This window comes from Lampris incognitus, chromosome 14, assembly GCF_029633865.1.
Source record: "Lampris incognitus isolate fLamInc1 chromosome 14, fLamInc1.hap2, whole genome shotgun sequence".
NCBI lineage: Eukaryota > Metazoa > Chordata > Actinopteri > Lampriformes > Lampridae > Lampris > Lampris incognitus.
In genome coordinates, this window is record NC_079224.1 from 36,331,316 (window position 1) to 36,347,933 (window position 16,618).

The 16,618-nt window shown below is 42.2% G+C and overlaps 1 protein-coding gene across 1 annotated transcript in view; it reads right to left on the minus strand.

The window, feature by feature from the left end:
* chd7 (chromodomain helicase DNA binding protein 7) overlaps positions 1–16,618 on the minus strand; it is a 111,603-nt gene that overhangs the window by 40,934 nt on the left and 54,051 nt on the right. Inside the window, exons 6-18 of the mRNA XM_056292499.1 lie at positions 14,327–14,449; positions 13,522–13,587; positions 11,643–11,698; positions 10,693–10,807; positions 10,463–10,546; positions 10,199–10,336; positions 8,327–8,448; positions 6,847–7,090; positions 4,792–4,968; positions 4,222–4,365; positions 3,759–3,857; positions 3,304–3,478; positions 2,883–3,099 (exon numbers count right to left, since the gene is read on the minus strand). Of these exons, the coding sequence (XP_056148474.1) occupies positions 2,883–3,099; positions 3,304–3,478; positions 3,759–3,857; positions 4,222–4,365; positions 4,792–4,968; positions 6,847–7,090; positions 8,327–8,448; positions 10,199–10,336; positions 10,463–10,546; positions 10,693–10,807; positions 11,643–11,698; positions 13,522–13,587; positions 14,327–14,449 (1,760 nt within the window). The remainder of the gene's footprint in view (positions 1–2,882; positions 3,100–3,303; positions 3,479–3,758; positions 3,858–4,221; positions 4,366–4,791; positions 4,969–6,846; positions 7,091–8,326; positions 8,449–10,198; positions 10,337–10,462; positions 10,547–10,692; positions 10,808–11,642; positions 11,699–13,521; positions 13,588–14,326; positions 14,450–16,618) is intronic.

Sequence of the window (16,618 nt, forward strand, 5' to 3'; positions counted from 1 at the left end):
AGAGGTGATGAGCAAGTGGTGTGTTGAGAGGAATGTGGAAGGACAGATGGTAGTGGATTTTGCGAGAAGGATGGAAATGGCAGTAGTGAATACATATTTCAAGAAGAAGGAGGAACACAGAGTGACGTGTAAGAGTGGAGAAAAGTGCACACAGGTGGACTGTATCTTACGCAGGCAGCGCGATCTGAAAGGGATCGGAGATAGGGAGAACGTAGCTAGGCAGCATCGGATGGTGGGGTCTGTATGATGACTTTGGAGATCAAGAAGCGGAAGAACGTGAAGGCAGAGCCAAGGATTAAACAGTGGAAGCTGAAGAGGGAAGACTGTTGTATGGAGTTCAGGGAGGAGTTTCAACAGGCACTGGGTGGTAGTGAAGAGTTGCTGGATGGCTGGGCAACCACTGCAGAAATAGTGAGGGAGACAACTAGGAAGGTACTTGGTGTGTCATCTGGATGGAGAAAGGAAGATGAGGAGACTTGGTGGTGGAATGAGGAAGTACAGCAAAGCACACAGAGAAAGAGGTTGGCAAAGAAGAAGTGGGATAGTCACAGAGATGAAGAAAGTAGACAGGAATACAAGGAAATGCAGCGTAAAGCAAAGTGAGAGGTGGCGAAGGCAAAGGAAAAGGCATATGTTGAGTTCTATGAGAGGTTAGACACTTAGGAAGGAGAAAAGGACTTTTACCAATTGGCTAGACAGAGGGACCGAGCTGGGAAGGATGTGCAGCAGGTTAGAGTGATCAAGGACAGAGATGGAAATGTGCTGACAAGTGAGGACAATGTGTTGAGAAGGTGGAAGGAGTACTTTGAGAGGGGCTGATGAATGAAGAAAATGAGAGAGAAAGAAGGTTAGATGATGTGGGGACAGCGAATCAGGAAGTGCGGTGGATTAGCAAGGAGAAAATGAGGATATTGAGGATGTATGAAGAGGATGAAGAGTGGAAAGGCGGTTGGTCCAGATGACATACCTGTGGAGGCATGGAGGTGTTTAAGAGAGATGGAAGTGCAGTTTTTAACTAGACTGTTTAACACAATCTTGGAAAGTGAGAGGATGCCTGAGGAGTGGAGAAGAAGCATACTGGTACCTATTTTCAAGAATAAGGGTGATATATAGAGCTGTAGCAACTAGAGGTATAAAGTTGATAAGCCACAGCATGAAGACATGGGAAAGAGTAGTGGAAGATAGGTTAAGAGAGATGATGATTAGCGAGCAGTAGTATGGTTTCATGCCACGAAAGAGCACTATAGATGCAATGTTTGCTTTGAGAATGTTGATTGAGATGGAAAGAGAAGGTCAGAAGGAGTTACATTGTGTCTTTGTGGCTTTACAGAAAGCATACGACAGGGTGCCAAGAGAGGAGGTGTGGTATTGTATGAGGAAGTCAGGAGTGGCAGAGAAGTATGTAGGAGTGGTGCAGGATATGTATGAGGGTAGTGTGACAATGGGGAGGTGTGCAGTTGGAATGACAGATGGGTTCAAGGTGGAGGTGGGATTACATCAAGGATCGGCTCTGAGCCCTTTCTTGTTTGTAATGGTGATGGACAGGTTGTCGGACGAGATCAGGCAGGAGTCTCTGTGGACTATGATGTTTGTGGATGACATTGTGATCTGCAGTGAGTAGGGTGCAGGTTGAGGAGAGCCTAAAGAGGTGGAGGTATACACTGGAGAGAACAGGAACGAAAGTCAGTAGGAGCAAGATGGAATACATATGTGTGAATGAGAGGGAGGACAGCGGAATGGTGAGGATGCAAGGAGTAGAGGTGACGAAGGTGTACGAGTTTAAATACTTGGGGTCAACCGTTCAAAGTAATGGGGAGTGTGGAAGAGAGGTGAAGAAGAGAGTGCAGGCAGGGTGGAGTGGGTGGAGAAGAGTGTCAGGAGTGATTTGCGACAGAAGGGTACCAGCAAGAGTTAAAGGGAAGGTTTACAAGATGGTTGTGAGACCAGCTATGTTATATGGTTTGGAGACAGTGGCACTGACAAAAATACAGGAGGTGGAGCTGGAGGTGGCAGAGTTGAAGATGTAAAGATTTTTATTGGGAGTGACAAAGAAGGACAGGATTAGGAACGATTATATTAGAGGGACTGCTCAGGTTGGACGGTTTGGAGAGAAAGCAAGAGAGGCAAGATTGAGATGGTTTGGACATGTGCAGAGGAGAGATGCTGGGTATCTTGGGAGAAGGATGCTGAATATGGAGCTGCCAGGGAAGAGGAAATGAGGAAGGCCAAAGAGGAGGTTTATGGATGTGGTATGGGAGGACATGAAGGTGGCTCGCATGACAGAGGAAGATGCAGAGGACAGGAAGAGATAGAAACGAATGATTTGCTGTGGCGACCCCTAACGGGAGCAGCCAAACGTAGTAGTAGCCTAGTCTATTATATGATCGAGTCGATGTTAGAGCCATCCTTAAGAAATCCGTCCACAACTCACAATTGTTGCATGTTTATTTCATCATAACGACAGATAGGAAAGAAAATTTGCACATTGAAATACAACAATAAAGAATTGATTTACCCTTTTCTGCTATCGCTATCCTTCCTCTTGTTTACCAAGGGCTTTAACAGGAAAATGAGTGTGCACGAACTGGAAACTGAGTGCGCACGAGATTTAGTACCACGCAATTAACGAGTACTCGATGTTAATGTAGAAATTCAAGAATTGATATAACTGCTCGAGAACTCAAATGCTCGAGTACTCTGTGCAACCCCAACCACGTATCTCATAAAATTGCTTTAAAAATTCTTCAGATATGGAAATTATTTGGCTAATCTAACCCTGTTTTACTGCTCTTAATGCTTTTGTTGTGGTTGCAAGGTAAAAAAAAAAACGGCATAAGTTGTAGTACTTTATGTTCTGCTTTCATCTATGCTTCTATCCTCACCGTTTCTGGATGAGGTAGTCTTCCAGTATGTCCAGACAGCGAACCATTTGACTGAACACCAGGACTCGGTGGCCTCCAGCCTTTAGCTTGGGCAGCAGTTTGTCAATCAGCACCAGTTTGCCGGCAGCCTGGATCATGGCCTGGAGGGCAAAGTCTGGCATGTCTGCCCTCCCACCATGGGAGTCCCGAAACTCTTCAACAATCTTCTCCTCTGCTCCTGTGAGAGGAAATGCAGAAGTTATCATTTGAATTCATGGAGGTGCATGAAAAAGACATTTTGGAATGTGAAGTCCCATCCTTGGAAAGTGTATATATGAGTGTGTGTGTGTGTGTGTGTGTGTGTGTGTGTGTGTGTGTGAGTGGGAGTGTGCGTGTTATCATTGATAAGGTAGCAGTGGTTTGTATGTGTCTAAGTGTGTACCATTGATGAGGTAGGGGTGGTTGCAGCATTTCCTCAGCTCCATCATGGTGTTGAGAAGGTTGGGAACATTAGCTCCTCCTCCCCCACCTCCCCCTGAGCCTCCCTTGGAGAGGAAGGAGAAGTTCTTCTCCAAAATGGCCCTGTAGTACTTCTTTTGGATGTTAGTCAACTCCACCTATCAAATAAGCAAAACTTAAGTTTGATCCTCAAAAGATTCCATCATAATGTAGATCCCTTATTTCTAAAATATAATTTCCTAAAATATGAAAAAAATTACATCTGCATGGTCCTTTACAAGACATAACGAAGTACCACTCTTATAGACCCCAATCTGGGAGCCATCACTATGACTGCCAATCTTAAATGGTATTCAAAACAACTAAGAAAGCCACAGAACCTCAGCAAAATCACTGACATAATGGGAAAGTGGAGGAGCTAAGACAAAAGGAACCCACCTCGATGATAGTCTCCTCCTTAGGAGCCAGGTTCTTCTCCACATCCTCCTTTAGTCTCCTCAACATCATGGGCTTCAGAATGCCCTGAAGTTTCTGGACCTAAGACAGATAGACACATTAGCTTTCATTACAACCCATTTTAATAGCTCTGAACAATGGGTCTTTTACCATGAGTTTTGAAATAGAGAGAAGTGATTGATTAGGAATAACAACTATGTAGTGCAACAGACTGTACCTTAAAAAAAAACTTTTACACCTAGCCACCAAATAATGTAGAGTTAGCAAAAAATCTATGATAACTTCAAGTGCTCTTAACTGCAGTTTATTGTACAACTATTCCAGAGGTTACAAGCTTAACAAAATATTCTTAGGGTATCACTTCCACTCCATTAGCCCTGTTCTCTCTTGAAATCTTCAAACTGCCCAAACTGTAAACCTCAACCCTCAAGAGTTGTTGAGTTACCTGTTCTTCAGTCTTGAGGTCTCCAAACTCTGTCATGAAGGTCTGCTCAGAAGGGAATCGCTCCGGCTCCAGGAAGTTAAGCAGACTGAAGAGCTCCTCCACTGTGTTTTGAAGAGGAGTCCCTGTAAGTAGCACCTTGTGCTCCTGGAAGAAGACATAGAGAGGTGATGAAGGTCTACTCTGAAGAGGAGGGCCTGTCTATTGGACTTGATCCTTCCAAGAGGAGGGGAGTGGTGGGGATACTATTAACACAGCATTAGCAACCCAAACATTGGTCTGTTATGCTGGGATTTACTGGCCAAGAAAACATTCAGAGAATTTCCTGACTAATGGAATGACCCTCCATGCACATGACATGGATATCAGCTCCTTTTATAAGTTAATGGCTGAACTGAAGTGAACCACCTTCTTTTCCAAAAATTCTGAACTATCCTTTTAATGTTATGTTAGAAACGTGTCAAGTCAAACTTTCTTCTATGTGCAAACCCACTCAGCAGCAAATCTAATTCTAATGATTTTTCATTTATTACCAACATAGTCTCTTGACAACGTAATTTCTCTTGCACTCACCATGTCCATCATTTTGAGTCCTTCCAGTAGTTTACAGTTCCTGTTCTTCAGCCGATGGGCTTCGTCTATGACCACACAGCGCCATGGCACATTGCGCAGCTCTGGACAGTCCGTGAGAATCATCTCAAAGGTTGTTATAACCGCATGGAAACGATAGGCTCCCTTTATTACCTTACCCTGGAGGAAGGAGGGAGAGAGGGTTAAGATTAGAAATCAAGGAGATTAGCCATGTCTGTGTAATTAAAACAACCAAAGACATTCATTGCGAGTCATAGTGTCACTATTAATAATTCAACAAAAGAACAGGTTCTAAAATTAAGTTTTCTAAAATTAAGTCTATAGTCATGTATCCTGTGTTCATTTCAGCAAATGATTAATTTCACACTTTTTACTTCATAAACTGTTGTACACTAGAATCCTGCAAAGTACTATTTAGTTTGAGCTTTATGGGACAGTTCATTCATTCATTTTTGTCATTCATTATCCAAACTGCTTATCCTTACTCAGGGTCGCAGGGATGCTGGAGCCTATCCCAACAGTCATTGGGCGGCAGGTGGGGGAACACCCTGGACAGGCTGCCAGTCCATCACAGGGCTGACACACACACAAATTCACACCTAGGGACAATTTACTAAGGCCAATTCACCTGACCTACATGTCTTTGGACTGTGGGAGGAAACCGGAGCACCCGGAGGAAACCCCCGCAGACACAGGGAGAACATGCAAACTCCACACAGTGGACGACCCAGGATGACCCCCAAGGTTGGACTACCCCAGTGCTCGAACCCAGGACCTTCTTGCTGTGAGGCGACCGCACTAACCACTGCACCAATGCGCTGCCTGAGCTTTATGGGACAGTTGTTCTGGCTAAATACTCAAGAGTACATAAAATTTTTATGCCTCACAACAGGCCATTAGGCTTTATCTTTCACAAAACACAGTGGAAAAAAATGGAGGTTATCTGTGCCTCTCTCTCTCTCTCTCTCTCTCTCTCTCTCTATATATATACACATCCATCCATATGAACAAATTAATCCATGTTTCTTTCTAATTCTGTCAAACAAAACCCTAGCGCATTGCCAAATATTAACCCTATTCAAATGCTTAAAAAAAATTTAAAAAAAGTCTGCCATCCTGTTGTACCAGAAATTATTAGACCCATACATCGGTAAGCGTCCTTTTTAGCTGGGCTTAGTTCTGTTATCTATATGGTGAAGTGGGCTAAGCAGCAAAACAGAACCTCCCTCCACAGTGACCTTGCGGATTACCTCACCCTGGATTAGGAATGAGCACCCAGCTAGGACACTGCTATCGCAGCTTATTACCTTATAGGCACACTGTGACATGGTTTATATAGCATGTAGCTTACTGCTAGCAGGTGTTAGTGGCATACTACAATAAGAGCTACAGTGTATGAATTACTAGTAGAGTTTCTTAAAGAGCTCATGAATACAGCTGAGTGGCAATGACTGAGACACTTAAGTTTAAAGATTTGCCTTGACTGGGGGGGGGGGGGTCTCTCATTAGGTGACTGCTAGATGCTCTGTGTCCCACATAGTAGCCCCGAGGGTTCCAATCTGTGGTGTCTCATCTACTATCTTGCTATTTCTAAGCTCTGAAACAAAGATAGGTAAAGGCTTAAAACAGCACAAACCTTGGTGTTTGGTGAGGATGATTTAGAATTAGCTTAGTTTTGTCTTTTTGTTATAAACATGTTATTAGCCCACATGATTGAAGGTTCAGTTTGTTTGGCTAACCCAACCTATCGTGGCAATGTGAATGAAATCCCTGATTTGTTTGGTAAACAGCTCTTTTATTACCTTTTTAGGTGCTGATAAATTGCTAGTCATTTAGTGTGTTCAGTAATCATTTTATCAGTTACAGTGCAAGTTAAAATCTTAAATAACACAATGCTGGAGAGACATTCAGTGCATTCCTTTATGATAAGAGCTATGGCTAGAAGCTAAGTCCCTGAGCCTCTGTAAAACGGTTATTACTCTAGACGACATCAGTTGGAGTTTTTAGATCATTTCATCCACATCTTCCTCAGCCTACCTGTGCGTCTCTATAATACATCTCGTAGGCCTGGATGGTCTTACGGCTGGCCTGGCTGCCATGGTAGACCACCACATTGAGCTCAGTCCAGGTTCTGAACTCTCTCTCCCAGTTGGGAATGGTTGAGAGTGGGGCAATGACCAGGAATGGCCCCTCGATGCCCTTCATGTAGATCTCAAAGAGGAATGTTATGGACTGGATGGTCTTCCCTAGACCCATCTCGTCTGCCAAGATACAGTTACGTCTGTGGAAAACAAAGAGGACAGTGTGCTGATAGTGAGATTAAGAAATGGTTAATGTAGAATTTGCAAGGCAATTTGGATTATACACGATGGCCACTTGACACTATGCTTCCTTCTATTAAAGCAGTAGCAGACAACTTTTTTGCTTTAACTTATCATTATGAAGCAAATGTCGATTGCACAGTGTACTGGCTATAGAATAATCACACCATTGGCATTTAGATTGGTTCCCTATAAGCCTTGCTTTCACTATGCAATTCTGTCTGCCACTGGGTACGATCTCATGAGAAAATGAAGGTTCGGTTTATGGCACAAAGGAAGCGTGTCAACCATTGCGCAACAAAAATAGGAAGAAGATAGCGTTTTTTTTTTCCCTGGTAGCTATCATCAGTGGTGGAAATGGCGGACGGCAGAACAACCGAAGTGAAAGTGGAAACTCTACCCGGCAAGAGAAAAAGAACCCTGCTGACGGGGGAGGCAAAGAGGGACAGTGATAGAAGCACAGGTAAAATAAAAGTGATCCTTGGATGGGCATTCACTCGATGGGGCGAGCTCCAATGTATCGAATTCTGTTTCCCCGTCAAGATCCGTTTCCCCCTAGCTGGACGAAAGCGTTTGCATGAAAACAGGTTAGCTATCAGTTACAATTAGGTTAAGGTAAGCGTTAGGTTAAGTTTAGGATTAGGTTGAAGTTATCGTGAAGTTAAGGTTAGGTTAAGGTTAATCAAGTGTTCTGTTGTATCAAACTCTGGCTAGGTGGAAACAGAGCTTGACGGGGAAGTAGGGTTTGATACAACACCTGGAACTTGAGAGGGTCCCAAACCGACATTCAGTTAGCATTGTTTCTACTGGATCAACCTGCCTACTTAATAATACGGATGTTTTACTTTTTACTCTGCCGTTTTTATAGCACTGAGATCGGGGTATATAGTTCAAATTGGGATTCTTGCAGTTGTTTCTTGCTTTGGACAGTAGCCAGGCATCTTATAAATGGAAAGTGATCCGGTTCTCTTTGCAACAGCGGTGCAAACAATAAAAATATTTGGGGGGGGGGCGCTTTAAGGGCAGAAAGACTAGTGAGTAAAATCAAAAGAGCTGGAAGCCATGACAGCACTGCTGCCTTAACCTAAGTGGTTGGTGGCAAATGCCCAAATGTACTCTTAATTAATAAGGTGCATTCCCAGCATCATAAATATGAGAAAATACTATTAGTACTCGTACTAATGAAGCTAACTTACGTGTTGTACCAGTTGAAGGATAGCCAGTTGAGGCCTTCTAGCTGGTACTCCCTGAGTGCGTTGCCATTTCTGTATTCCCTGGAACTTTCCGACTTCTGCCAATCGACTGCCGGAGGCCGATCCTAGACACACATATTTTTATCATTTAAAGGTGATAATTCAATTAGAGGTAAGGTGACAAGATGAGAATGGGTGAAACTCAAGACAGGGGAGTTGGGGGTGGACATGGTCATGTGGCCATGGTGGGTGTGGCCTCAAGTTACACAGTACATTACATTCAATGTCTACGAACAGTAACAGTTTACACCCGAACGGGCACTGCACTAATGAAATTAAAAAATAAAATAAAAATGAAAATTGGAGAGGCACATTAATTTGATACCAATGCTCTAAAAAGGAACTTGACAGTTAGGATTTTTGTAAAATTTGGAAGGTGATCAGGGAATCTTGCCAAGTTTATGGACTTATGATCATATGAAAACCATCAAGGAAAGTTTCCCCCCCTAGCCTTGTCTTCTCTATTTGTGATGAAAATTGTTCACTTGTTCTCTGTTGAGATACCTGACACCACCATAGCATTAAGTGAACACAGTTGATTAAAATGTTGTTTGCTTGGTGTGTGGTGCAGCATTTTCTTGTTTCAAGTCTCCCTTATAAAAAAAAAATCATGTTCACTGCTTCTAATGACCTTTTCACCTTTCAGTTTCAAAAAGTTGCTTGTAAGCTAACCAAGCAGTTTGCACATGTTGAGATATATACTATATATATATATATATATATATAAAAATCAAGCGAAAATATAGGAGACATAACTGTGTTATGTTTACCCCAATTTCGACCACCTTTCTATAAAAATCAGATAAAGCTATTTACATGACCATTTCCTAAGGCAGGAATATTGTATTTATTTGTGACCAGGTCATTAGTATGCATGTAAACATGCTCAATATTAGTCTTTAGGCTGCATCAGAAGATTTGCTGTACTATCTCAATGAGTTAAAGAAAAAAATAGCATGGAGCCCCAAACTACTGTCCCTAATGTGGTTAAGATGACAGGCCATGTTTTGGTACTGTGACGTTCCCAGGCCTTGATACAAAAAACAAAAAGCAACATCAGAAGTAGTGTGGAAAGCAAGAACAGCCTTCACAGTGTGGACAGCCAACTACAACAACCACCACAGACAGAACCAAGGGGATTATAAGGGACTCAAGTACAATTAAATATTACCGTTGGTCATCAAACTTTCTAAAATATTGTCAGTGTATGATGGTCTTCAAAGAGAGCAACACAGGGGAAAGGGACAGAAAGTGGGTGAAAGACAAGAGAGAGAGAGAGAGAGAGAGAGAGAGAGAGAGAGAGAGAGAGAGAGAGAGAGAGAGAGAGAGAGAGAGCGAGAGGAGTGAGAGACCACAGCCTGTCATCTGCTTCTGTTCAGCATTAAACACACTGTTAGTGGTTTGGCCTGGCCACAGGAGCCGGGTGTGTGTGAGTGTGTGTATGACCACAGGAACGTGGCCCCGCAGAGAGCAGTTAATGGGAGCTGTAAATCTGAAGAAAGAAACAGGCGGTAGCCCAATGTGCACACACTCGCACTCCCATACACACACATAGGTGCGCGTGCACAAGCGTCGTTTCTTTTCTAGCCGTTTGGAGGGAGATTGGGGAGACAGATAGCACCCTGTGCATGTTCACAGGCAAACGCACAATCTCAGAGAGGTGCAATAAATCAGAGACGGAGGAAACAAGAGAGACCTGGGCAAGACAGAAATACACAGCATGACCCATAATTATCCTTAATTTCATTTGACCTGCCACATTTTCTCTCTTACACTTAGCACAACACACATTAAAACAAAGTAGGTACTACTCACCACTCTCTTAGTGTTAGGTTGGCGTGCTACTATGCGTTCATATTCCTCTATCTTGGATTGGTCGATGTCAGCCTTCAGCTCCCAGGTGGAGTCCTCATAGGGCAGACTGCACCATTTAACTAGATACAAGGTCACAGTCTGGACACACGCACGCACACACACACAAAATAGAAGTTTAGACAAGAAAAGACGGAGTGTAGACTCCTACACATGTTGAAAGAAATCAAACTTTAAACGTAAAGGACAACAGAAAGAAGAAGACACCTCGCCGTTTTCATCTGTGCTTTCTGAAAAGTCCAGGACTCTGTCCACCTCCACGTAGTCAGGGTTAAACGGCTCATCATCCATCTGAGAGACACACAAGGTTTATTCTACACTCATGAGAGGGATGGAAGGTACTAATGTTATGGGGAGGAGGCTATTTCCCTGTTGTTGAATTACTTCCAGGTCCTTAAACCTCCGGTCAAAGGTTAGAATTACGGACGTGGTCTCACCTCAGTGATGAAGTTGTTGAGCTGTTGCTTGGCCTTAAACCTCTTGACTTTCTGATGGATCCTCTTATCCTTCTCCAACTCCTCCAAGTCTGCCCAGCGACAATGGAGGTAGGAACTGGAGCGTGGGGCATAGACACACTATTAGTTCACGTTTGTTGACTTTGGTCAAATATCAAAACTGCACGATCAGGAAAGTGCTGGTGGCAATAAAACAAACTGACAAGACTTAATGCCTCAACACTTGTAATCATCCCTGACTGGGTGGTTTTCAGAGGGTCACAAAATGTGATCACACTGGGTGCATGTGGGGGGGGATCATCTATGGCATTCAAAGCTTCTAAGCAATGCCAAGATGCCGAGGTTTTCCAGTCGCTGCCATGTGCAACACTGTGGGCTAGCAGTTTTTTATTGGTATGACTACATAGACTGTATGACTGTATAAGGTAGTCTGGCTAAAAAACTGTTGACTAATTGGTCAGTAATCAATTTCGGGTAGTCTGAATACATACTATTTATCCTACCTCCTTAATAGTTTAAAAAGGATAAAATGTGTTACATTGGCCTGCCAAATCAATTGGGTATTTTCTCAGGGTCCTTAAGACTGCCTGCTGTAGACTGACATAGAAGCGTTTCATGTGAAAGTGGAAAATCAAGCTTGTATTAGCCATAGTAAAAGGACAATGGCCCAATCCGTCATACAGTGGCTCTACTGTCCACAAGTCTTCAATTAGATTACACAGTCTGTTAGCCATACAGCACACTAGTGTGTAGCCTAGAGACACAGAAAATCTGATATCACTCTACTTGTCTGGTCAACATCCTAATAGAGACAACGGGAGGGAGACAGCACGAGTACAAATGACAGAAAAATCTAATGGCAATGTGTGTTTTCTAGAGAAAGTCTGGGAAAAAAAGAGAGGAGTAGAGGAGTGTGTGTGTGTGTTGCTCACAAGCTCTTAAACTTGACATAGAATTCCTCCACTTCCACTTCCTCTCCTGACCCAAGCTGGGGAAGAAAAAAAACTTCGTCAAGAACACAACAACAATAAATATAGGGACGTGGTACTAATACACCAGTGGTCCACTGCAGGGTGAAAGGAGTGGGAAACAGTCACGAGTTGTCACTGTTACATTTGTCGAATAATCGAGATGGTGCAGATAGGGGCATTCTAACCAAATTAGATACATGTGTTTCCATCAGGTCATTTTCCCACACTTTGCAAAATATTCACTTCACTTTTTTTACTTTCAAGGTCTGGCTAAAAATTCACTGTGAGTATTTAATGGAAACATGCATGTGATTCAAAGCTGCTCCACACCAAGAAAGCAAGAAATAAACGCTGCTTAATTTGTATTTCTCAATATCTTCCCCAAAATAAGGGAAACATCCAGACACTGTGACTGGTTAAGACCAATTTGGAAGGAGCTTGCATTTGGTATCGTATTTTTATTAAAGTTTGTGTAGATTTTTCTTTGTCAACATCTTAAAACCGTGTGGGATATTGACAGTCATGCGCTGTACAACAGCCCTGAATGGGGAAAATATAAATGTAAGAATCAGGTACATTAGGTATAAACTAAGGTAGAGAGGAATTAAAGTAAATTTTAAATCCAACATCGGCAGTTAAAAGTGAGCTTCATTCTTTGAAAAGATAGAGTTGAAAAAAGAATTTTCATATTTAATGTTTAAAAGTGTTTATATACATTAAATATATACACATATATACACATATACAATATATGTAATAAAATATATTGTAATATTATTTAAAACTAAATAAAAATTAAGTTAAAATATAATATACATAGAAATATACATATATAATAAATATATAATAAAATATATTGTAATATTGTTTAAAATTAAATAAAAATTAAGTTAAAAAGTGTTATTTAAAATATTATATAAAATATACATATATAAATATATAATATATTGTAATATTGTTTGAAACCAAATAAAAATTACGTTGAAAAAAAACAGCGTTATAAGGTAAATATTGATATGGACAAAGCATTTCCTTGTATTAATAAAACAGCTGTATGTCCATGAGTGTGGATGCGTGTACGTGGGTGGTTGGGTACTGAGTGCAAGTATGGAAAAGGGGAAATCCCTAAACAGTACCTGCTTCAAGTGCAACCTTCCTCTTCCATTCATTATTACTACTGTGAGACACACACAAACCCCCCCCACACACACACACACAAAACCATCGTCTACCACGCTATTAGAACTAACGCCATGAGTCATAAATCACACAAGAATACACACACACACACACACCCTCTGCCTCAGGAAACACTAGCTTGGCGTCTGGTGTAGCCAGTGCTGTGGTTTTGGCAGCGTGCCAGGCCTAGGGTCAACTCTGAATGGAAATGCACGGCTGTGCACACATGCGCGTGCATGTCTGCGTGTGTAGGTGGGGGGTAACCCGTTGGCAGCTGGCTGGTGACTGTGTGTGTGAGAGATGTGTGTGTGTGTGTGTGTGTGTGTTGGCATACAAGGCCTTCTTTTAAAAACACCTCTAAACAAAGCATTCAAAACAAAGACACAACACACTCTCAGACATACAGACACGCACACTCTTTAAGAATGTGAAAACCCTAACGCACATACACTGAAATACAAGAACTCCAGTCTTTATTTAGCAGATGGACACCAACTCTCCAGGCTGTGTAAATACATGCACGTGCATGCATGTGTGCGTGTCTACTTACGGGTAACCGAGGAGCAATTAGTCAAAAAATGTGTTTTTTTGTGCGTGTTTGTGTGTGTGTGTGCGTTTTAATATAAATTTGTGCATGTTTGTGTGTGCATGTGTGTCTCACCTGTTTCTTGGTGGTGCGCATGCTCATGATCTTCTCTACAACAAGACCTTCTGTTTCGGCCACATCCTGGAAACACACATAAAAGAATCAGTTGAAGCACCAGCCATAATCTCTGGCTTACTTATCAAAGATGGCAGGGGTATTGGCAAGGCTAGGTAATTCAAAAATATTGTTTATCGTGTTTAGATACCATTTTGTATTTCCATTACACCTTACATTACCCAAACAGATCAATGTGATGAACCTCAGCTGGATTCTTAAATATAGCGTTCTTGCATATGCAGATAGTGTTATGCAAATCGATGTTCAAAATTCCCTATGATTATCGCCACAATATTCCCATATTGCCCAGGTCTAGCATTGTGTCTCGCCACTACCAAAGTGGACCGACTCAAAACTGCTGACAATGTTCCAGTGATAAACTGCTTGACTGAGCAATCAAGGCAGATATTCCAGCAATGGTATAAAATGTCAAGGAATTGTCCAGAAATGTTATGAATATACTTCTGCAAAAACTTCTGTTAAAATGTTTATGGGAATAATATGAACTGCAGATAATTTGTATGGATAAATACAGTGGCTCCTGCATGGGCAGAGTATGATACCATATCTGTGCCATACCATGTTCAGCCCCGTATCATTGCAGCACAGAAGTGAAACCTTATCACAGCTTAGGTGAGACCACAATTGCATCACGAGATATTAAGGCCAAGTACGGGTACAGCATGTGACCTAGCCAGTATAAAACAAACAAGAATTCCACGGGAATATATTAACGAAGAAACCTTTCTAAAACTCAAAGCACCTGCTGCTGGGATGGGGATTTAGGTGCTGGTGAATCATCTCCGCTGTCATCTTCCTCTGATATCCTGAACTCCAGGTCCTCGGTATACCTCTTCCTCTTCACCTGACGACTGGAGCGACGTTTCTGATGGGAAAGGGGCAAAATAAGTAATGAAGCGAAGCAGCATGCCAATATTATCGTGATGTTACTGTCCAATAAGGGACTGACTCCTCCCTCAAAAGATTACATCAAAACCCCCTCTTCCGGGACGCCCCAGTGGCTCACCTGGTAGAGCACATACCACATTAGGCTGAGTCCTTACTGCAGTAGCCTGGGTTCGAATCTGGCCTGGACCCTTTTCTGCATGTCATCTCCTCTCTCCCCCCTGCCCCCCCCTGACTATTGCTATCAAATAAAGGCGGTAATTGCCAACAAAGACCCTCTCTTCCTCAGAAATTAAACATTTCTACTGAAAAACTTAATTTTTTTTTAAATAAATAAAGGAAAGGAGCCACTACCTTTATAGCTCTTAAAAGTCTACTTAAAAATCACATTCCTTAGTTGAGACTTGGAAGGTTTTTCCTTTTACCAAAAAAACCTGACCCCCACCACCCCCATGATGGAGTGGCCACTTTGCCAGGGTAACAATTGCAAAAACATACACTGAATAATTCTATTATACCCTTTAGTAAATATTGGAAGAGAGCAATGGCCAGTTATTATCATGTGGAACAGTAAATGACTACAGAGGAAATGGGACAAGAAGAGAAAAGGAGACAACAACCCTGTAGCTCCTCAACATTTCATCTGCAATGTAAGAGGTCTGCTGAACCACAAAAATACACCTTACAAAGGCAACAAACTGGCACAACACAGGTATTTTGGCTAAAACTCCTGACTATCTTGCACTACACTTGTGTACCATACAGCTGTCTGTACTAGTGCCGTAATAATGTCTAACCCTGATTAAGACAAAAATGTACATTTTTAGGGGCACAGAATGGTTTTGTGATAAAGACAATATTCCAGTTGAATGACAAGTGCTAGGTGCAGTATGCATCTGTGTATGGCACAGACATCTCTCATCGCTTTGTGAAGCCAATAGTCAATGATTGTTAAAAATATTCGACAAAGTTAGGCTTGCGTGCATAAAACGGTGGAACAGCAAAGGAAAACCCACAATCCAAAACTCTTTTAAAAGCACTGGAGCACTTTAATATGAGCTATGTGAGCTATTTAGGGCTCGACTGTGGGACAATGATGAAAATCTGACTTGACTCCGGCCTGATGTTCTTTTTTTTGGGGGGGGGGGGGGGACTACCCCAAAAAATAGCACTTTGGGCTGTGGTTATAGGAAAACCCATTGAGTCCATAACCTATTTTAGCAGCTTCAGTAGCTGCTTACAGTGCATATGTTGATTCAGTTGAACCTGCAGCATGTAACATGCAACATTCCGATGCAAATCCTTCCGCCTCGTATCACTACGTTAAGCCCCTCCCACTAAATGACCTCCGCATCGCTCTTTCGGCCCTTACACTCATGTACAACCAGGAAATGTCAAAGCGAGACTCGTGAAACTTATATTGTAGTTGATAATCTACCCGTGTAAATTGGTTTTTTTTTTTCAGCGACTCTCTTAGTTACGCGAATATTGTTCATGTTGAAGCAGCCATTTCGAGTTGGTCTTGTTGATTTTCAGGGTTAGAGTTACAACCACAAGCGACCAGTGGGGAAGGGTGTCCGTGAATTGATCCTCTACATGGTGCATCTGCACTTGTATAAGAGCCAATCTCTCTGAAATGACCTGCTATTGGCTAAAATCTTCCATTGCGGACCAGATTTTTTAAAAGCCTGAATACAGAGCCAAGAGGAGGTGCAGAAGTTTAGTCTTCTCTCAGGCTACTCGAATCAAAATATGCAGAAAGGTTATTATGGAATTTTTGCCCAATGACACCATACAAAACTGCATACCCCATCCTGTACTGAAAATAATCATATATATTATCAGATTTACCCTGCAGCTAACAGACTTTAAAAGTGTTGTGTCACAAGGACTTGATATTGGGGCCCTTACTGTCTTTCTTTGTGCTTGGTCTGTCAACAGGTCTGGTTTACAACACAAACAAGGAACATCTCCAGGCTGCTATGACATAGGAGGCAGCAATGCTGTCTTGAAGCTGTCTATTTATTTCGAAGTTCCTGAATTTGTGTTTTTGCTACCGAGTAATACAAGACAAAGCCTTTCTTTAAAGCAGGAGTTGTTGTAGCTTCCTGGACTCATTAGACTCGGGAGGCTTTCACATCAGGGACCC